General features: G+C 40.4%; 1 protein-coding gene across 2 annotated transcripts; it reads right to left on the bottom strand.

Moving 5' to 3' along the window:
• Positions 1-2,327: 2,327 nt before the first annotated feature.
• LOC119721932 (peroxisomal acyl-coenzyme A oxidase 1-like) lies at positions 2,328-23,764 on the bottom strand. 2 transcript variants are annotated; one of them, XM_038191885.1, is made up of 15 exons: positions 23,629-23,764; positions 19,249-19,469; positions 17,582-17,741; positions 16,726-16,880; positions 16,032-16,139; positions 14,331-14,450; positions 14,043-14,158; positions 12,390-12,559; positions 11,228-11,390; positions 10,278-10,468; positions 9,605-9,769; positions 7,894-7,999; positions 6,210-6,427; positions 4,178-4,313; positions 2,328-3,010 (listed from the first exon to the last, which is right to left on the bottom strand). In XM_038191885.1, the coding sequence occupies exons 2-15, from the start codon at positions 19,433-19,435 to the stop codon at positions 2,948-2,950; spliced, it is 2,058 nt and encodes a 685-aa protein (XP_038047813.1). In that variant the 5' UTR covers positions 19,436-19,469; positions 23,629-23,764; the 3' UTR covers positions 2,328-2,947. The 2 variants fall into 2 exon arrangements, with proteins under 2 accessions (XP_038047813.1, XP_038047814.1); XM_038191886.1 differs by having other exon boundaries at positions 23,560-23,635.
• Positions 23,765-24,051: the final 287 nt, after the last annotated feature.

The following is a 24,051-nucleotide window of genomic DNA, read 5'->3' as shown; positions in this document are numbered from 1 at the left end:
CAACAATATTGTATACGCTATCATGCGCCACATCAGGATAGCATTATAACCAACGGCTATCGCCCACAAATTGCTATCACAATGTCTGTAACAAAGACTAAAACCCGACAAAGAAAATGACATGAAAGTTTGGATCAAGACATGACACTTGTTCTTTTTTCATGAGACATGTACCTACAGTTTATTAAGCACTTGTTTCATTTTCAGGGGACATTTTTCTTGAAAATCAACTTAAATCAATCAAATTAAACTTAACGCTTATTTCAGTCCTACAACCAGAGTACGTACAGTCCCTTCTTTTTTGCCGTGAAATTCAGACTCCAAAAAGAAATAGACCCTTTGACCTCACTGACAACATACCAGTACATGGTTCAGTGTGATGGTGGGTGGCCAACAAAGAATTTCATAGGAGTCCAAATCCCATGCTACAATACGAGTACGATATCATCTGAAGACTCCAGATTGTTTAAAAACCAATAAAATAATTGGAAATAAAATACAAATCTATTTTTCTATTTCATTTGCATAATCAATTTCTGTACAATTTATATCAATATAAGTTTAACACTCATAGATACACTGAACTATCCGAAAGCTACATGTAACAGGATTTTCCGATCCTTGAATGTATCCTCTACATCTAACTGCACAAGTACGCCCTGGGGACAGGTTTTGTCATATAAATTCATCGACAATCGAAAGACCTTGTCTATACCCATGGGTATAACGGGAACAAAAATACCTGCCGACAGTGACGTAAGCTACACAGGTGTATTAAAGTATGCATGCATATAAATTGTAACAATCACAAGTACAGTGATACATAAAACCACTTAAAGCACTTGGTCATTTTGTCACTTGAAACTGACTGAATTCCTTCATTCCTCGACAGATTGTCCATCCAGGTCAGGCTTTTCCAAACAGCTCCAAACACCTTTTAAGCTAAAAAGCAAATAATATTCTTGTCAAACCAACACACCTCATTCTCTGACAAATAGGTTTCAAAGTCGGCAGTGCTGGTGAAAGAATACATCGTACGAATACATTTATGTGATCCTAAGGATAATGAAATGTCTCAATTTATGTGCACTACATATTTGATTAGACCAAAATATACCTACGCATGCTACACGTACAAGCACATCTTGTTTAACTTTAGGTTACGAATGATTACGCTGTTGCAGTATTAAAACAAAAAAAACTGTTAATGTGGTAGGGCCAAACAAATCTTATGATCTCCCTTGCGATGCATTCATGACTTGACAAAACCATTCAGCTTGAGCTAACAATAGTTTGTGAATCTCATGCATTGCAAGTTTGAATAAAGCTTATTGTTCAAATTCCCAAATAACTTGCAGAGAAAAATATGTTATGGGATGGCAGCACAGGATCCAGCTGGGGGAAGAAAAATTAATGAACCAGCCAAGTTCAGTAAATCAATTGTAAATGCCAACCAGAAACAAGCCATTCCATCTACATTCCTCCCTCCCTTTTTTTGAAACCCAATTGTAAATATACATGTACATCATGACCCAGCCAAAATAGCATGGTATCAACATACATGTACATACATACAATGTACATATATGTAGATCTTCAATCTTTCAGACGTTTATGTACCCTCTGAATAATTCTGCTTTAATTAAAAACCAGAAATGATTTCTTGGATTAAGAAACATTTTTCCAAAGTGATATCAGTTATATTCTAAAGATCAAATAACCATGACAAGCATGTGCCATGATGAATGGCGACATGCACATGGGTATTGTCATGTCTTACTGGTGTACATTTACATGCGAATATCAGGTGAATTTCTTGCCAGACTGGATGTCTCAGGTTCAGGTGAATACTTTGTGCAAAATATATTAGAATATGCCCCTGGACTTAACTTCATTTATTCCTAGTTTGCATTCTCTGTGCCTGAGTGATGGTTTACGTTAAAGAGGTGTACCCTGAACTTTTTCTCTTCATAAATTTTAAGTGGCTGCTGTAAGAATGCAATTCTGTGATAAGCATGAAATGGTAACAATTTATATGTAAGGCCAAAAAAAAAATAAGTCGGTCTCTGGTCAGCGCACGCGTCGATTTTAATCATGCGCGTCAATCTTTTTTTTCTCCAAAATGTTCCGCGGTAGCTCCAACACCTCAATTTTTTTTACCAAAGAGCACCAAGGAATGGGAAATTGCACAAAGGCAAATGATCGAAAACACCAAGGCAAATTATGGAGGACACCAATGTACATGAGGACACCAAAAAAGCAAAATAGTACCCACCTTGTCTGTACAATCCAAGCTTCAAGAAAAAAAAAAAAAAAAGCCGCGTGGCCGCGTCAATTCCGGAACTTTGGTCTGACCAGAGACCAAATATTTTTTTTTTTTGGCCTAACTTGAAATAAATTATTTTCCTTGATCAGACTTTCCATATCCTTCATTGTGTAAGCTCCCAAAATAATTAGAATCGGTCAATTCAACAAATGCAATACCATCTCAAGATCATATTAAAACAAAACCAATTTGAATTCCCAATGATTTGAGGTAGTCCTTACAAAATAAATTCTGATTACCAACTTCTTTATATGCCATTCATTGGAATTATAATAAAAAATAATAAATAATTAGTAAGTGCAAATTTAAGGTACTTATTCAAAAATATAATTTGTTCATAAATAAAAACAAAACTTTGTTGTAAAATTTGGTGCAATTTGGATGTTGTTTTAACTAAACTGGAGTGATATGCATCATTTATGAAACTTTGGTAGTCAGTTTATTGAACCCTTAGCACTTGTATGAAATGTATAACATTGTAATTACTCCTCCGTGAATTCATGGGGCGGTTTTGGGCGGTAATGAGGAGTAACAGGCAGGGCGGTTTGGGGCAGTACAAGGGCTAAAGGGTTTACTGTGGACCTTCCAATTTTACGCTGGTTGTCTGCCCGCCGATTCCTGTTACAGTTTAGACTGGTGCTCAGTCAGCAATGGCCTCAGGTACTTGTAGTAGGTCTCGTGAATCTAGACGATAAAGGCAAAAAGGTATGATTACCTAGTGCACAGATGGGAGTGTATGGTATACAAATGGCCTAGTTATCTCGCAAATAATGATGGCAGCGATCACCATGCGACAATATAACCAAAGTAATCGGGTTGTTCAATGAGGGTCTTGGAAAAGAAAGATCTTTAACCCTCCTGGTGTTTGAACAGTCACAGACAGTCAAAAAATCAATCCTGTTCCCTGCCATGCCTTTTACACAGGCTAATCACCAACAATCACATCATATTTCAGGGAAGCACTCTGACTCGTCAAATTCAGTCAACAGACAAAAGCAGGCAACTGGTGCACACAGCTGTCTTATCAGTCAACCCCAATCAAAGCAAAGCTATATCAAGTTACATAAAAAGTCACAGCCAGTCAATCTTGCTCTATACGCTGGGAGCTCTTAACTGTTGAAAACAACCACTTGATTGATTTTGACTGAAAGGACAACTTGGCACAGAGTACGTTTGCAAAGGCCGGTTAAGGAACGCTTTGAAGAAAAAAATGACAACAAATCCATCTCTCTCGGATCAACAAAGGCTCATTCCACAGCAAGGTAGCTAGCCAACCAGCCAGCCTCATTACTAAGGTAGAGTGGACCATTTGCAGCTATCCAAAAAGTAACCCACCAAATTATTCTTAAAAAGCTCACTCAATGTACTTGGTTTAAAGATAGTAATGACATTATTAAAACTCCCTGTGAAATTATTCCTTCTGGCATGCTGTCATTTCAAAGAAAACATTAAAAGAAGCTAATTTCCAAATATGTGTCAATTGACACATTTTTGAAAATTTCCGTTTGTAGTTGGGTAAATCTGTGAATGGGTGCAAGCGTTGACATGATGCACATGCACACGGTTTTATTTGTCAGTTCAGTGTATGACATCACTTAACTACAATCAGGACTTTGTCACGAGAAGGCTCAATTCAAAATATGACTGGGCAACTTGTGAATTGAAACTGGGATCCAGAAAATTGTGTTTTCTCAAAATGTACAGCGTTCACAGACCTAAACCTTCATCAAGTTAGTTGTTAAGCACCCGCCTTTACATTCTGAGCACCTTTGTTGCTTTAAATGAAGAAAAAGCAATTCTTAACTGACAAAAAGGTCCATTCTACCTTTAAAGTGCACATCTTGGACTTACCTCTGTCTTATTCTTGGGGTCTCTCAGGGCATGCTCATACAGTCTCTCATACACGTTACCATCATAGCATCCCAGCACTGAGTGTACAGTCAGGTCAGAGAAGTCAAAGGCATCCACCAAAGGCACAGCTTCAGGCCTGAGAAAAACAGTTACCCAATACACTTGATTCAAAAAGTGTAAACAAAAAAATATCGCGACCAGGCAGGCAGGGGATCTACTTGGCGACACACATTACAGTACCGTAATGCCCATCATTGCTCCCTACAGTGCATCAAGTTTTATTTACAATTGCCCACAAGTGGTCCATCACAAAGAGACAAATGGCTACTGAGGAACCACTTGGGCCTGAGGATGCATGTATAACTTGTACAAAGCAGAATTATTATTGGATGACAGTGTGGCAGAGCAGTTATAAAGTTAAGGTTTAACACCAGTTAGGGGCCTAACCGCCAATAAGGGGAAGGCTTGAATAATTATCGGCGACCAGCCCCTAACTGGTTTTAAGTTGTAATGTCATGCAGTAGGAAAGGAATATACGATAGAGTACATGTAGGTAACACAAGAAATGGACAGAACTGAAGAGCACCTTATGTGACCGTGAGATAATATTAATAATTTGGGAGGCTAATCATCCTTAGGGAGCGTCTCATAAGTCGGGAACATTCGCGGTCCAATGGAATGTTCCGTAGGAACGCCAGGCGTTCCAACGGGAACGTGCCGTGTTTCCAATGGAACACGGGTGCGTTCCGCGGCTTGAAGGGAACGCACCGAGCTGCGGTCCAGCTAGAACGGGGAGGGAACACAGTGTTCCCGGCGGAACGCTGCACGGATGGGTATTCGCGCTCGGGTATACGTGAGTCCGTCCGTGCAGCAGGACGCGGAGTCAGAGTTTTATATGTTCAAACGTAGATTTTGTCTGACAAAAAGAACATCGTCAATAGTAAATTCCGCTTTTATCCTCATTTCTTCTTCGTTATTTTGTCGGGTGATTTCAGCAAACTTTTTGCATATAACAAACATGCGCTCTGTATTAATTGTAAACGTGAATACACAATCACCGTAGCGATGTAAAAGTTCAGGGCGAAATTTCAACAGAGAACTTCACATCTGCTGTAACAATAGCCACTGCGTATAAAGTATTATTAAAAAACAAATTGTTCTTGCACAAGCATACTTTGATGTGAATACACACTCACCATAGCGTAGCGATTACATGTGATGTGAGGTTCGGGGCTACCGACATTTCACCACAGAAACGATATTTACATCGTTAGATTTACCAAGAATCCATCTGCATTACTGCTCACTCGTACCTTGTGTTGAACTATTTACCCAAACCATCACAGAAATTTCACAATCACGTCCAAATATTATATATAAATCCTCAAAAACAGGCAAAACCTGTTCAGTGACACACGGTTTGCCCGAGATCGCGACGCCATTTTTCCAGACGCAATTTGGGCAAATATTCGAAACTGGGCCATCGTATACGCGATATGCTGGGAACGCTCCGCTGGAACGCGCAATAGAACGCGTGTTCCCGACCGTTCCGCTGGACCGTTCTCGCAAAGGGATTTTGCCGTTCCAACGGAACGGTCCCGTGTTCCAAATGGAACGCCGGAGCGTTCCAGTTTGGGAACACGCCGTTCGTGTGAGAACGTTCCGAGCGTTCCAACTTATGAGACGCTCCCTTACCCGCAGCTGAGAAGCTGAATTGCTAAGGACGCGTCTACAACGTGGTCGGGCTGAAGGCATGTAAAGGCGCCTTAGGCAGCTAGCCATACAACCCATATATGACCACAGAGCACAGCCAGAGATCGAAGGTGTTTGACTTTTTCGGAGGGAGAAAAACCAGAGGGCCCGGAGAAAAAGCCTTGTAGCACAGGAGGGAACCAAAGCACAACTCTACTCACATGTGGTCCTAGCTGGGAACGAACCAGGGTCACAGTGGCAAGAGACGAGCCCTTTACGCACTAGCCAGCCATGCCACCTAATAAAATTATACAAAACAATGCTACGTTTCCTGCCTTACCTGACAGCATTTAGAAGTGCCAGGTACTGCCCATGTACCATCTGTGCCTGGTCAGTGTTCATGTACCCATCCTCTAGGAAGTCTCCAATGCTCTGATCCATCATGTAGATAGCATACAGGCAGCTCAGGGTCTGCAGTATGGACTGGATGGCTGGGTCTAAGGCTAAGGGCTTGATGACATCAAAGACGGTGGCCATGGTGTAGAACTGCATGTGGGCCTGGAGATAGAGGCAAAAGCAAAAATATACATTGTGAGACCACAGTGGGTTCTGAAGAAAGAGCATTCAGACAAAGACTGACACCAAGTATAACATTATTATTTATTTCAGGCTCCCGGTAGTAAAAATAAATCAGCGTATTGCATGCTTTCATAAAAAGTACTTGGACAACTGTAGTAGTAGGTCAGTAAAAGTACCCGGACGAGGACAATTATTGTTTTTGATATTGTGCTCATCTGGGCATTTAAACAAATTTTATTGGTTTTTGCACAATCAAGAGTGTAGAAACTCAAAGTTGTCACAGAGCGTAGCGCGCAGTACCGTCACACGATTACACAGTGCGCAACAGGGTATACGCGCACTGTTGTCAATAACCACAATGGAAGCGAAGAATAATTTGACGAAAGAGAAATTAAGATGGTGTCATAAAATTTATTTCTTGTGAATCAAGTCAGCCTGATATAAATAATATTGTTATACATTTGTACCTCCGTCTTGAAAACTGTATTGTCATTGCCCTAGAACAAATTAAGTTGAGTCAAGGGGCATTTTCTAATATATTTTGCACAAAGTACCGGTATGTGCCTGAAGCCGAGACTTCTAGTCTGGCCAGAAATTCACCTGATATTCACATGTAAATGTACACCAGTAAGACATGACAATACCCATGTGCATGTTGCCATTCATCATGGCACATGCTTGGCATGGTTATTGAATCTTTAAAAACATAAATGACATTTTCACTTTGTGAAAATGTTTCTTAATCCAAGAAACCATTTATAGCATAATTTTATAATTGTGTTTTCAAAGGGAGCACAGAAATCCGAAGGATTGAAGACCTATCTATGTATGTATGTTGATACTTTGCAATTTTGGCTGGGTCATTATACACAATTGAGTTCCAATTTGCTTTATTTTTGGCTGGCATTTACAATTGATTACTGAACTTGGCTGGTTCTTTATCTTTCTTCCTCCAACTGGATCCTGTGCTGCCATCACATAACATTTTTTTTTCTCTTTAAAAGCTATTTGGGAATTTGAAGCATAACTTTTATTCAAACTTGCAAGGCATGAGATTCACAAACTATTGTTAGCTAAAGCTCAATGGTTTCGTCAAGTCATGAATGCATCGCAATGGAGAATCATAACATTCTTTTGTGGTCGCTTTTTGCACTGGCAAAGAAAAGGGCAAACATACACTCTAATCATGAGCTTACGAAACGACTGACCGAAAAAAAAAAAACAATTTCAAATGTCCTGTCCTGCGAATTTGTGGACCATCTCCCACAATACACTGGGAAAAATGAACTCTCTGTGGCAAACTGCGCACTGCATTGTGAAAGCCCGAATGTAATATTAAGTTATTCGAAAACGCACAGCCTTAACTGTGCAAACAGCCACGTTTAGTTGGACAGTTACAAACTCTCAAAGTCTCTCAACCATGCAAAAAACAAAGTGGTCTTTACCTTGGCAGCGCGCACCAAGTCTACTGTGGAGTTGTTCCATGCCACACCCTGCGACTGCCCCTGGCCCATCAGCTGTGCCATGCGCTGACCAACTTGGTTGACTAGACTGTACACAAAGGGAGGAGAATAATGTGGGGAGATTTAAAGGAGAAACAAGAAGATTAGCTGGTTTATTGTCTCAAATACATGTATCATCTCTGTTTCATGTCAGGACGCTGTCGTATCAGCTCTGTAGTCGATTACTTTATTTGTACTAGCCTGGCATTCCTTTTATTATTATTATTATTGGCAGCTGAAGTTATGCAACGCAAAAAGCAAACTACTAGTGGCAACAAGAATTATCCTGCACCGTACTCCTTTCTACTGCGTCACTCTCTCCTTTAACAGGCATGCAACTGGGAATTTAGGAAAAACGAGAACATTCCAAACCACACAAGACTTTGTACAGTGTTTTTCAATTTGTAATGGCATTCATGAGTAAAAAAAGGAAAAAATGAGGAAATCAGCGGTTCTGAGGAAAAGTGGCATGCCTGTTTAATTGACTACGAGTCTTGGCTCCACGCTGTGGTGAACCAGGTTTGGCAGTAGTATACAGCTAATACTGAGCTTTTCCAACAACGTTGTCATCGATAAGAATTTGGACATGTTGGAAATAGGGGAATCAGCTTAAACCACAAAACCTTGCAAAACTGAATAAGGATAGTTTTATATGATGAAAAACCAATCACTGACAGTTAACAGTTATAGTCCCTGTCCAAACCAACACCACCCTGCCACTCACTCCCTCTACCACCCTAAACCTCCCCAGCACTGTGGTGTGCAACAACGGGACACCAGATTGAAGTAAAACAAAGGCACCCCTAAAAGGAACCAGAAAACCCCAATATTCAAATCCAAAAAATTGTCTGAAGGGCTTCATAGCTTTACCCTGTAAACTGCAACTTTTGCGAGGGTCGCCCGTCACTTGTTAAAATATTTATAAACATGAAGTCTGTTTTTGTTTTCCATTATATTTCATTCTAATGATACTTTTCGACATGTACGTATTCTTTATTTTCACTTTATAATGGAATCGATTTTCTCTTGTTTGATTCAACTTTGAGTCTTTTCACTATTAACGTTTAGCTACTGATCAGAGGTGTTCTTCTTGATTATGTAAATGATTTTGTTCTATCATCATTTTTACCTACACATTATTGTAATTTATTTCCATTTATTCCGGTTTTTGCCTTCCATCCCCATTGTCTTGTTTATTTCATGTTTGTTGTGTTTATAATCCATTTGTATGTATAATCATGCTGATTATCGGGGTCCATACCCACAAGCTAAGCTTCTTATGGATTCCGCATCTCTATTAATTGTATTTATTATCTGCCTATCACCTTGTACTCATGTAAATTATGAGATGAAATAAAGTCAAGTTCAATCAAAAACTTCAATCAAGCCTGGTTTCAATTTGATAATTCCTAACAAGAAGCATTTAAAAAAAAAAATGAATTGTCTGAAAAGTTACTCATATTTGTAAAGGTGGTTATGGGTACCCAATGCCCATAATCTGGAACAGGTTCCTGACCTCAGCAGTCGTGTACTCGGGTCCCTGGTTCTGATGCACACCCATACCCAGCACTATGTGAATTTCAAGGATATATCGAGGAATAAACACAATGTAATACAATGAAATACTGATGCCAAAGCAAGGTCCAACAATTACCGATAGGCTCGGTGCTGGTAAGCCTTGTAGAGCAGACCGCTGTCTACCACATCTGTCTCTGTCTGTGCTGGCCATGTTTGCCCGCTGGTATCCTCAGCCAGGTAGGCTACTGACGACGCTAAAGTGCCTCCATTCTGGGCAGCGTAGGCACTCTTGAGCAAGTACCTATGACAATGCACAGAGGGGAAAGAGATAAATTGTCACTCAATAGAAGTTTCTTTGCTCGACGTTTAAACACAGTTGGTCTGAATTTTGGGTTGTGGAAACCCAAACTGAATTGCTATATTTATATTGTAGCACACACCTGACTAAAGGTAGGGTAGAACATTTGTCATTTGTGCATTTGTTTTGTTTGAAGCAACAAAAGTGCTCAAAATCTAAAGACGAGAGCTTAACAGCTATTAAACCTGATGAAATTTTAGCTCAGTGAATGCTGTACATTCCCAGAAAACAGTGTTCCAGGGTCTCAATTTCATCTGAAAGTTTCAATATGTTTTGAATTGCGCCCAAAATCAGCATCCGGGACACGTTCTCATTCAGCAGATTGCAGCTACGCGATGTCGCGCACTGAACCGACAAATAACAGCAACTCTGTGACCAATATCGACCAATGACATTATTAGATTGGTCCATAAATATTCATGAGGCATAAGGCAGTGTGGGACAGGAATACCTTGCCACTTGAAGCATCATGACGGTATTTTCCCCCTCGTAGGTGCAGCCAGCCGACAGTCGCGAATAGCTGTATGGCAGACCGGAACTGAGCAGAAAGCCGTGCCCACCGCAAGCAAAGCGGGCCATGTCAACGAAGCGCACAGCGGTGTCGGTGGTGAAAGCCTTCAGGCCGCAGGTCAGGGCATGAAGCTGTGAGGTCAACATTTGTAGAGTGAAAGTAAAGATTGTTAACTCTTGGCTAGCGAGAGAACAGCCTCAACTAATTAATGAGCCTAATTAGAGCTGTCCAGAATACACCTGGTACAAAAAGAAATTGAGCAGTTTTTATAATCGTCCTTATTTGGACACTTCTCAGCGAACAAAAAATCTGAAATACTCTTTCCATCACTTCACTTGGGAACAGCTGTGTAAAAAAAATAACAAGAGCGCAAGCACTAAAGTTCCTGATTCCTCAAAACTAAAAGTTGCACTAAGCGAGATTTTCAATGGGCATTGCAACACGCAATTGAATGCGGGGCCTGCATCATTGCATTCAATTGTGTGTTGCAATGCCCATTGTAAGTCTTGCTAATTATTAAGTGCAACTTTTAGTTTTGGGGTTTCAGGAGCTTCAGTGCTTGCACTCTTGTTATGTTTTTTACACAGTGTTCCCAAGTGACATGAGTGAGGTATCAAATTGAACCGGAAAGTTTCTGTGACATGATAATTTGATCAAACATGATCGTGATAGCGATACCAGCTGCTATGTCAGTTTCAAACCGGCTCATCCACTAAGGCGACTTCAGTGGTTGAGTTGTTAGGACAACTGCATTTAAGCAGAAAGACATAGGTTAGAGTCCATCCCTAGCATGTTAATTTGTGAGATTTTTTTTTCTCCTAGAAAATTGTTTGAACACTGACTATGCACTGCTGAGATAAGTTGCAACTATATTGTCAGCTATTGCCTACCTCAGGCAAACTGCTGAAGTCCTCTTTCTCAATGTCTGCCTGGACTTTGTTGAAGACTTCCTGGAGCCGTTTGCCGACGGCATTGAAGGCGTAGGCCGTGGCCAGACCTGGGAAGAGCTTCTCTTGTTGCGTCTGATAGTCCAGAATCACTACCTCGCGGCCCCTGAAACAAAATTAAAGTACAACCTTAATTGTGATCCTACAAAGTGAATCTTAACAATATATTTTTTTTGACAACTTTTCATATATGCAGTCAGAGGAGCATACTCAGGTCTTTATAGGCTATATATGTGCACACTATATATATGATCAAAAGAGGGCGAAGTGTACTGGTTGACGTGTGTATAGCTCGAAGTATGCACGACTTATTTGTTTTGAATGTACACAAAGCCATAGCGTCTTAACGTGTGCATCAGGCGTTGTCGGCTATGCGTTCGAAATGTCTCTTCCAGTGGTCTCCCCCAACTCTCCTTTTCTTGCCATTGAGGGGGTACTTGTGCAAGGAGCCCATATCAGTTATACATATATACATGTGTAAATCCAGACTTTTCATGGATGAAATGTTGACTGTTCAGTTTTATTGTGCAAGACTTGTTAATAAGCCATACTTCTTACAACTAGCCCTGTGATTATATGTTGTGTATGTAGTGAGTTGGGTCATAAGTGACTGATCTACATGTATTTACTTGTGACCAAGCATGACAATAGCAGTGAGAATTTCCCCCAAACTGGAAAAGTGGAAAACCAGGTCCCACAACAATGAGAGCAAATGTACATGTATTTGAAGTAATGTTTTGGACAAAAACAATATATGTGTGACTTTATCAAGACTAGAACCTGAATGGCTTGAACGTCGAGTTTGCAAGATACATGTAAATACACAAACTGAAATGCCTTGAAATGTACTTGTGCTCAATTTTATTTACTACTTTTTAATGAACTGTGCAATCAAATATCACTTTGTGTGAAACGTACTTTACAGCCCAAATGGTGCAGTCTAGACAAACCTGCTTTTAGAATTCAATTCTGTTGGTTCAAAATCAATTATTTTTTACATAGTAAAAGACAAATTTGATTAAGTAAACACACTGTACCACAGCGAGACTTCATTTCAGAAATGAATATTTCTGACAGAGATGGCCCACAAAACTTTGTAACTCACCCTTGATCTATGGGGCCCTGCTTGCGGACAGCGCTGTAGCGGATCGCCGTGGTTAGGACACGGCCCAGGGACTGCCAACACTCCTGGGCTATCTTGAGTCTGACCACCATCATGGTAGTGTACATGACCTTGGGGTTACCCTTCTTGCTGTAAGTACCGTCTGGTGCCACCTGAGATACGTACAGATGAGGCCAGAAAACGTGACTGAAATACCAGTGGCAGACTGGCAATACAGCGTTGGGCAAATTTAATTATTCTTAATGTCCGAATTATTAGGTATACATGGAAAGTTTGATGTTGGAAACCATTCGGAGTGACTACAAAAAAGATGGACTGCACCATAGTTGTAGAGAAAAATATAGTTAAATAAGTGAATACAAATATGCTTGGCCGGTGTTAAGCAAGTACGTTTAAAACCGACAAGGGGCCTGGGCCCAATTTCACAGCAGTGCTAAGCACACGATTTTCTGCTAACAGATCCTCCGTCTATTACATGGCACATGAAATAGTGCTTAAGGTTAGCAAATTTGTCTGCTATGCCAAGCACAACTTTTCTGCTAACTGTTAAGCAGCGCCGTGAAATTGGGCCCAGAATGAAGTTCATTTAAAACCGGCTAGGGGCGTGGACACGGATAACGACCCCTGCTGATATTTATTTCAATTCATAAAATACCTTTTGGTAAAAAAATCCAACCAGTTTTTTTCAACAATTGTCCTTAACGTTTTGTGAGACACCCCTCTGGCCATGTCTATGGTACGTGCCTCGCATGCGTAGTGCTCAAACTTTATGGGCATTTCAAGGTGCGCGTGCGGTGCACACTGCGCAAAGTGGCCCAGAACACAGCGGTGTTTTACCAACAGTTTAAACCCACCACCTGATGGGCTTTCAACCAAAAGGGATTGGTCAACTGTCTCAAATATTCATGAATCAGGCATGCAACTGGGAAGTCAAATCTTTCCAAGACTTTGTACAGTATTTTTCTATTTTCAATGGCACACATTGGAAGTGAAAACAGAGGAAATCAGCTGATCCGAGGAAAAGTTGCATGCCTGATGAATAGAGAATTAATCCAAAAAGCCTGCCTGTCTGAAACCAAAAAGTCCATTTGGGTAGACCTGAACAAATCCTCTTTTTTCTTAGCACAACGCTGAATGCCACCTTGAAACAGATACAGGCCTGAACATACAAGAACAGGACGGTTTGGTGTCGCTGTATGTCAACAATGTCTGTGACAAACTCAACATGCTGACATGACTACATCAAATTCTTGTAACTGGTAAAATTTACCAAAAAAGAAACCAAAAAAAAGGAAGAATTTTTCCTGTTTCCACAAACACTGTACAATGTATGCATTTCTATTTCTAACCCTAACCCCCTACGCCTTTTTGCTAGGATGTATGTAGCCTCAGTCAATCCTGCAAAATCCTCCAACTGGCATCATGGAAAAATACATTTTAGCCTCAATCCTGCAAATTCCTCCATTATTTCTTGAATATGGTCTGTGGAAGGGTGACCACTGCCTGAATCCTGCAAAATCTGCGGCAGTGACTGTAAATTTGCCATGTAACCTCAATCCTCCAAATTCCTCCACTTTGGCAAAGAGGATTTTGAAGGATTCAGGGCGGTTAGGGTTAATGAATATTTCCACATACCTGGGAGTATTTCATGAACATATCCTTCCTGGGGATGCGTACATTCTCCAGAGACAAGTAGCCATTGTCAACTCCACCAAAGTTCCACTTGTCTCCGATGGCTCCAACAGATCTGCCTAAAAAATGTAACAACAAAAATATTGTCAAAACTAGTTAGGGAAAACTTTTTGGAAGAAAAATCATCCCATTCAGTTTTTTTGCATTTTGCTCCACTACGACCTGTGCCCAGTTCCATCTCATTTTGCCAAAACGCCTCACATCTTAGAAAAGAACAGAAATACATTTTACCTGGGAGCACACTGTGATCCTTCAGACTTCTCAGCTGCACCATGAAGGCATGCGGGCCGTAATTCTTGCCTCCAATTATCAGCTGCGCAATCAGGATGACATGGGTGGATGTTTTGCCCACTGAAATGGATAAATAATAATAATAATACCGAAGTCTTATATAGCGCACGTATCTACCAACAATTAGGTACTCAAGGCGCTGGAAATTATGTCTATTCGTAGAGACAGGTAAATGAAGTACATGGGAAATATGAGAACCATTATGTAGCACCTTTATAATGGTTTACAAGGTGCTGCGGCGCATTAAGCAGCCACTGCCAGAAACACCGGGGCAAACCCCTTCTCTTAGCGATAAGTGTCACTGGGTTCTTTAACGTGCATTACACAGCACACGGGACCTACGGCTTCACGTCCCATCCGAAGGACGAAGCAATAATGGTAAAGCGCCTTGCTCAGGAGCGCAAGCACCATGTTCCCACAGTCAGGATTCGAACCCAAGCACCACGGCACACGAGTCGAACACCATAACCATTGGACCACAGCACCCCATAAAAACACATTGATTTTTTAAAATTGTTTCGACCGAGCATTACACATATTATGATATTTTTGTTATTCATGCTGTTTTTGTTCTCTTGTGGGAAACAACTTCACAGTTGTGAATTGACTCTGTGACGTAGAATAGTTTTCCTGTACATACAAGATACATTGCAGTGGCATTTTTTGTGTCCCAGAATCTTTGTTTCTTTTTTACACACTCTTCAGTTTATAAGTAAATTTTATTTCTACATGTATGGTTTATGAACAAATCAGTTGGAAGTCCCCTTTTTATGGACTACATGTACGTTTGTTTTGTAGACTAGCCTCTCGCTGAACAAACTTAGACGCCATTTTTTAAGTCGCCATGCTCGTGCACACGCGGCACGCTTACCTAAAGACAAGAAGGGAATGCTTTGGTAGCCTGTTGGTCAAAGGAGCCCGGAGTGTGTGCGTAACACCAGAGCGTGACTTGCGCTAGCCTGGTACCACCTCAGAAATTGTTGTCGGTGAATTAGTCTATATTCCTAAGGCACAGTCTTGGTCCAAGTCTAGATATTAACAAGATGAATCAAATCCAGCTTTTGAAACTTTTGCTCGCGGACCGACCAGAAAAATTATTAGCATACCTCAAAGGTAAGCATTTGCTTGATATTTGGCTCCATGCACAAGTACCCCCTCAACTGTAAGATTTGGGGGAGACCACTGAAAGATACAGTCGAACTCGTTGTTGGCGACGCCTGACGCTCTCGCGAAGACACTATGCCTTTGTGCACTTTCAGCATAAAATTAGTTGCGTACTTCGCACTATCCGTGCTCATTCCAGTACGCACATGTGGTGTGTCCCATCTGGTCAAGTGGTCAAAAGGAGCTGTCTCTTATTCGCACACAGAGACCATAGCACGCATGAGGTACATGTATATTCAGAATTTCACAGGTATAAGTGCTATAGCTGCTAAGACTAAATTTGATTCAGCTGATTGATATCACCCTCCACCAATAAAGCTCGCCAGTGCTTGCCAGGGATTTGGGCCGACACGATATAAGGGAAACAACATCCAAAACCTGTCTTAGGCCAATACTATTATATGAGGCAAAGCCAAGGGAAAAAAGAATACTCCCTCGATCAAATAACTTAAGGGTTTCATGGTGTTATAAACCTACTTGCTCCCGGCCACCACTTCATTGATGTCAGCGTGGGAGAGTTGAGGACAAAGTCCTCAGTGGATGGAATGTATGTCGCGGTGGTCTCCAATCCCGGGATATAGGTGCCTATTTGACAAGAAATGAGCACAAGAAAAATGTTTTAACATTTGTAATATTCACTATTAATATCCTACAATGTTTGTAGTTGAGTCTATCAAAATTCCTCACAAGTCAATCACAAGTCTTCAAGTCTCTTAAGTCAAGTCAAAAGCACTTCAAATGAACTGTTTTCCCTGTTACTTGTGACTGGTTACTGTCCGAATTTCTTTGAAAAAAGGCGGCAACTCTCAACAATTCTGTCACAGATGAAACAGCACTTCATAAATCGCAAAGCTGTAAAAATTTAACACAACTAGCTGTAAATTTTTTGTACATACATGTAGTAACCTTGACAGGCTCAATGACTACCAAGTTTAGCCACCAGAATCCTGTACTTTTTCAATCATGTGCTGTAACTTACTCCCCCTTAAGACTTTGAAAGTTATGAGGTAGTTTTATGCAGAATTATTATACAATGTGAAATTTTCATGAAAATGTGACATAACCTCATTGTTGTGTTACATGATACAGATTTGTGAAATCGGCTGCGGATGGACCCCCGAAGCAAGAGTCATCAAAGTCAACTCCTCGGTATCACTCTTGTTAAACTCACCATGGCCTAACTCTGTCTGCGCATACGTTCCCATGATCTGCATGTTCCTAGCTTTGCCCAACCATCGCGCCTTCTGCTCTTCGGTGCCTTGTTGGTCAATGAAGGTCACAAACATCAGGTCATGAACCCCAAAAGTCAAGTCGTTGGTCAACGCTCTGGGGAAAATTAAGGCAACTAAATTGGAAACGTATCAATTGTGAGGTTATTCCAAATATATTTGTGAGAGAATTTTGGGACTCACAATACCCCTCTTAATAATTGTTATAATTTGTACACTTACACTGACATGACTGAGCAAATTCCATAAGAATGTGAACAAAATATGGTCAGAATTTTTATCCTTTTTCATCAGGAATGAAACACTGCAGCAGCTTATGATAGGCGTAATGTGGTCTCTACTGTCACATGCACCCATTTATACTCCCTGGTAAAAAACGAGGCAATGATAGTAAAGTGCCTTGCCCAAGAACACAAGCACCAAATGTCCCCTTTAAGGGACATATACAATTTCAGATTGGTGCAGCGGTACTTTCCTCGCTTTCCACCGCTGTGACCCGGGTTCGAATCTCGCCTGCACCAACATGTGGATTGGGTTTTCAGTCCCTGCCTGATTCCGTGGGCTTTCCCCAGAATATTCTTCTGGGGCCTTCTTTCCACCTCTAAAGCTGTAATTTCTACTCATTGTCTTCTCTCTACAGGTTTCTTCAGGCTTGTGAGCTACAGTGCCTGGGGCGCATTTGAGGAACCCTTGGTTTCATTACCAGAAATAACAAAAATAATAAATATTTACAAGAATCGGTCAATGTGCACTGCTTGATTGACAGGCATGAAGATCCCTTGAATAAATCATTTGTACCTGTAGACATAATCCCATGTCTCTGAGAACGTGATGTTGTGAACCTTCTTGAAGTCAATCAGTCGGATGGAACGCTTGACACCAATGTCGAAGGTCTCCGCTGAGGTCCGGATGTAGCGGTCTCGCTCACTGAAGAGAGGGTCTGAAAACAGACTGGATTCTGGCAAAAGGGCAGAAAGATAAAAACAATGTTAATAAACATGATAATTGAAAAAAGAGGGTGATCACTGAACTGAATTTGAGATAAGATTGTAAGAAAATTATAAAAAAGTGCCAACAAAAATTAAGAATCATGACCATTCTTGAACAGCTCTATCAGCAGTTTTGATACTGTGCAGGTTTTTGTTGTACTAAAACTATACACTGTAAATTCTGCATACATGTAACAGTATCAGCACTATTTCTAGCTATCTGCCCGATGTGCTTCTTTGTCAATCTCATAGTGCGGCCACCTGTCCTAGTCAGTTTGGGTCACTCACAGTATTAAATTGAACACATGTTAAATCTTAGCACTGAGTGTGGCCACCTTTTCACAGTGGCCAGTCCCTTGGGTAGCAACTAGTCGACATGAGCTATAATTTCTGTATTTGTTGTTATACAAAGCCTGTATAAATCCCCATCATCTGATTGGTAGATTGTCGATTACATCATTCATTGTGTCATTGGGGCAATTCCAAGGTTACTCACGTTACATTTTTGATGTCCTTTTGAGTTTCCTTGGGTTGCAATTACCTTACTGAAAAGGTTTAATAACTGTTATCCCCATGGTAGATAGAGTAGACCTAGACCTACCTAAGCACCAAAGATGACATCCAGAAAATGTGTTATGTATGATAAACAAGATGCACAAAATCGGTTACACACGTTACATTACCGTAAAGTGAGTAACTGATTTTGTACGTCTTGTTTATCATGTATATAAAACATTTTTCTGGATGTCATCTTTGGTGCTTAGGTAGGTCTAGGTCTACTCTATCTACCATGGGGATAACTGCTATTTAACCTTTTCAGTAAGGTAATTACAGCCCAAGGAAACTCAAAAGTACATCAACAATGTAACGTGAGTAACCGTGGAATTGCCCATTGGATTATTCAAACGCACGGCCCGGCAGCACTGCAAAATGGCAGTTACTTTCCATGGTAAATAGAAGTTCCATTGCAGGGTGGATCTGACCAATCAGATGACGAGGATTTAATTCAGGTTTTGTATAAAACAAATAATGTGTTTTTCACATAAGTTCAATGGAAAGAACAAATTCATTCTGTGACAAATAGAATGTTCCATTCGATTGAACAGTCCGCTGTCACCTCATGAAATTATTCTTACCATCGCACTCATAAACATTCATTATTTGTGTTTAATTGCAAATCAAATAAAAGATCACCACTTTTTTGTTCATGAGTAATTGTGCATGTAAACACAAAAGTGGCACTGGTATTCCGAACATTTCCAAAACTGCCACGGAAAAAACTTTTTAAAACAATGCCCTCTAAATCACCAAAAATAGCATTATTTAAAAAAAAAAACGTCTTTGTCTCACTCCTTAGATAATCTTTTTGGGCATGAGACACAAATTTTCTCTTACGATAAAATTACTTTCTGATATACTCATGTACATAAAAAAAAGAAAAATTGGGGCATACACCTGGCCAGATAATAGACTTACCAATATGGCGTCTGCGTGCCGTCTTGTCCTTCCCATCATCAATCATATAGGTCATCTGAGTGACCAGGTCCTTGGTCAGCGTGGCCCTGTCTCTCTCTCGCTGTAGGAGAGGGTTGACGGTCGGTGGGATGATGTCAGCCCCGACTGCACCTGAAATCATAGTATCATGCTGTGCCTGGTGGGTCATGACGAATTAGACATGCAGCTGGAGTCTTGAAAACCTGTGTGGGTGACAAGACAAATGTAATAATAATAAATTAATATTGATCATGTGGTATTACTATACCTCATACATATTCATGATCGAGAGCCAAACGTTCACTGGTCAATTCACCATTACGTGCCAGATGTTATTCTTGCTGTTTACCAAACGCGCGCGCGAGGATTCACGCACATTGTAAATACGCATGCGTAGTAGACTGTCACATGGGTTACCCGTGCGACAGTCTACTACGCATGCGCTTTACAGAGCAATCGAGGAACTGTCGCACGGGTGCAGTACGCACGCGCGAACATCGCCCAGGAGAGATGCATGGTTGCATGGTTCGCGTAAATGTTAATTTCCAGAGCTCAATGATGCCGTAGTGGAGAAAATTTATAGACCGTGTAAAGATGTCTCCTGTACAAAAGAAAGTTGTACACTGCAAACAGTTGTATTTACAACTGTAATAACTGTATTATATTGCAAACGAACCGAACTAGTAATTGAAGTTGAATTTTTTGGTGAGCTGTACAAGTTTCCCCGAATTTTGTTTTAGGTGCATAATAATAAAACAAAATTCGGCAACTGAATATGTATGAGGTATAGTAAAACAAATATAACATGGTTTATTTCGGGTGGACAGTCGATATTCGATAAGTGAATTAACCCTTACTCTCTGAGGGTAGTTTACTGCATGTCAGTTGGTTATGCCAATGCCCTCCAGCTGCAGTTTATTGGAGGATACTTTGATGTAGCAGTGAAGGCTCCAATTGGCAGGAGTTGGAGGCCCTGGAGGGTGCCTGATACTGACCAGCTGGGGGCACTCACTTTGTTATCAGAGGACTCTCATTGTTCTCTGTGGCATGTATTGGAGTGCCTGTCCAGTTACCCTTGAAATGACATGGCAGATATTGGAGGGCCATGCAAAAAACATAGATTTTCTTGAGGCACAATTGGCATGCGTTGGAGGGTCAAGTAGGGTAAGGGTTAATAAGTGCTTGGCCAGTTTTAAACAAGCATGTTTAAGATTGGTTTGGGGAATGGACATTTGGCTTGGGTCTTAAATGGACTTGTTTAAAACCAGCCAAGCACATATTTATTCCTATTCATAACTTTTCGGTCAGTACAATGTAAGTCAAGACATTTTAATTTAGACCTTATAAAATCCACATCTACATTTGAACATGCTTCGTGTACATTACACCTAAATGTTGTCATTTTTGGGATATTTAAATGGAAATAAATAAATAAAAATTGGAAATAAATAAATAAATGTACATTGCTCTATCATGCTTGCAAAAGTGTTTAAATGCACGGAGCATCCAAATTGATGAATATTCCTGCACACCGTGGACTTTGAACATCTACAGGCAACGCCTACTGTAAACAATACATCTCATCTAGACAAAACACTAGATGTTTTGTGTATGTAAAGACTTGATGAATTCACCATGTTCACTGGCAAATTGACGGAAATTTTGAAATGTGCTGGTTTTAAGTTTATGCGTAATGGCCGTAACCTTTTTCATATGTTTCTGTACACTATTTCATCTGCATGAACGAATTTGCTGTGTAAACAAGTGGGTCAACAAACTTTATGAATTTTATGAATGAGCTGAACTCAAAATGTGTATGAAACGTGTGTGTCATAATAGAGTATGGTACAATGTACACTGTTTGTACAAAACAATATTTTTATTCAGTCAACATACAATTAAAAGTACAGAAAACAAAGGCTACATACAAAATTGTATGTAAATGCACTTGACTTAATTATAAAGGGGCACCAGGTCCTGAACTCTCCGAGAATTTCATGTTTTGGATCGTTTACTTAGCCTATTTTAAACATCTGGTTCAAAGGAAACCAACCTAATGTCTTACCGTTCCTGAGAAAAGACAAAAAAACCTTGGTTGTTTACATCGGACACGACGGAGTACGAATATGGTTTTCTTTTTCAGTCAATGTACGTACGATATGTATATAAACAGCACCGTGCTCTGAACTGGATCCGTGCGCAATCTTCGAAAAAAAAAAATCTTCCACTTCCAGATTGAGCGCACATTCTTAAGAATGCACAACAAGAGAAGCGATCTTTTCAATGCTGAGAACCGGCTGCGCTTGGCGAGTTAAGCTGCATCCTCGTTCACTGATTAATTCTTGGGCTGTACTTAAAGGGAAAATACAACATTTGCAAACATCAAAAAATAAAACTACCAAATCATTTTGAAATACCTTGCTGGACTGTTAGTGAATGACAGTGTAAAGCATCCTGTAAAATCATGGCACCTGGTATACTGTCATTTTCAAGAAAAGTGGTATTTTTGTATCAATTTCCAACGCTGATCGGCCGATCAGCGTTGGAAAAAAACTGGCTTTTTTTCAAATACTGGCCCCAGTTGACCATCACACTTGTTTGCAATCGATTACACACTATGAACGGGTACAAGCCAGCTAGACTGGTTCCCTGACCTTAAAATTCCCCAATATATGTAAACTGCTCTGTTTCTTCTTAAATGGAGTCAGGGAACCAGACTACAGGAAAATGATTGTTTTTCTTAGTTTTTATAGCATTTTCGAACCTAAAACCTCAAAAAAGTCAGTGTAACTATATTTGCTATATATTTCCAACCCCCCAATTCCATCCATTTCTAAAACTTACAGCAAAAGCAAATGATGTATATTCCCTTTAAATAATTATACTGTGGCATCGCAAATTCACTAGGGAAAAGATATAACAATGTAAGGTAGATATGAAAGTATTATGCGTATTGGGGAAAATAATAAGGAACATTGGTGGAAAGAATTCTGATAGCAAAAATGTATAGGCCTAACGTGTTCCTCATGATCACTCAGCATGCGTACAAGTATGGTGAGGGACTTGTAACTTGTCTAGACTAATCAAAGCACTTCCCAGACTAGTTTCCAGTCCTCCGTTATTACAAAACAGCTTTAACTGTTTAATTGAATTCAAATTATCGTAGTTCGACAGGTACAGATGCATAGATCATTTGCTTGTCTCATCATATGATTATTTCCCCTTTAACCTCTAATTAAAAATAATAAATTAAAATTTTAATAATAATGCCGTGCAGTGTTTGTTAAGATTGCGCAAAATTCAAAAATTGCACAAGTAGGCCTAGTATAGTCGTGTACCCTAACGTGGCGCACTTCGAAGCTTACCCGACTTTCCTCGTGTAGTGTTGCCAAACCTCTTTGTTGACAAACCTCAAATTCATGCAATGAAATACTAGTACTTTTACCTTATCAATGCTTGCTATTTTACCTCTGTGAACAATTTCAGTTTCATAAAATTTAATCCGAAATTCAAAAATGGTGGTGTCCGGAAATTGGGCACAAAGTGGCGGAGTGTTCCCTAACGTGGCGCACTTGAATAAATCTTGGAAAATTCCAAATTAACACTTACGAATTCCTGTAAACTTGATAAATTCTGATAAATAATTAATATCTTTACTTACATACCCAGCCAAATGTTTGTCAGAAAATTATTTTTTTATTTTTTAGGGCATTTTCAAAGGGTTCACTTTGCACTTGAAAATAAAATCGGAAAATCACGCCAAAATAGCTTTTCCTTCTAACTTTGTTACGGGTAAATAAACTCGCGATTTATGAACAGGACCGTTTAGAACTTGATGAAATTTCACTTTCTGTGAAATTTCAGTTTTAAATTTTGCTCTAGGTAGGCGCTACCGGCGAAAAATCCAAGTGCGCCATGTTAGGGGCCGCGCCACGTTAGGGTACATCAACAATATTAGTAATAATATTCCCACGCAATCTTAAGAATGAGCGCTCATTCTTCAGATTGCGTGCTCATTCTTAAGAATGCACGCTCGTTTTTAAGAATGCGCGCTCGTGTTTAAGAATGCGCGCTCATTCTTAAGATTGCGCAAATTGCAAGAAAGCGCACAAAGTTAGACTAAATTGTACACAACCGGTCACCGGCATGACCGGTGAAATGGCGTCAGGTTGCAACAAACTTGTCATTAGCTCCAGAGCCTCTATGAACATGACCAATTGATCCACTATTACACTGCAAGGTAACACAAACAATTTATTTGGCATGTTTGGTAAATGTTTATTGTATTGTTACCAATAAGCAATATTGAGGCTGATCAAATGAAAACAGTCAGTCAAGGAAAACATTGAAACTCGTCCTCACCTGCAACCCCTTCACACTCACCGACGTCACATGCATGGTTTGGTGTCAGGTCAACTCGCCCCTGGCCGACTCGCCTCTTACCGACTCGCCCCTTGACCGACTCGCCCCCTGACCGACTCGCCCCCTGACCGACTCGCCCCCTAACCGACTCGCTCCTAGCCGACTCGCCAACTCGCCCCCTAACCTACTCGCCCCCGGAAAATTATGCACCTACACATTTAGACACACTCTTCATGCTCTTTTGGAAAAAAACAGGGTCCGGTTAAATTATTCCTAATCAAAATTATTGCGCCCGCTGTCGGTTTTATTGCGCCACTCTTCTGTCTACCCCCCCCCCCCGCCACCCCGCCCCGCCCCCCCCCCCCCCCCCCCCACCACCACATCGAAAAATAATAGTAATTAAATACTGTTTAAAAATGTGCT

This window comes from Patiria miniata, unplaced genomic scaffold (genome assembly GCF_015706575.1).
Source record: "Patiria miniata isolate m_02_andy unplaced genomic scaffold, ASM1570657v1 HiC_scaffold_14, whole genome shotgun sequence".
Taxonomy (NCBI): domain Eukaryota; kingdom Metazoa; phylum Echinodermata; class Asteroidea; order Valvatida; family Asterinidae; genus Patiria; species Patiria miniata.
This window is presented reverse-complemented; position numbering and strand designations above follow the sequence as displayed.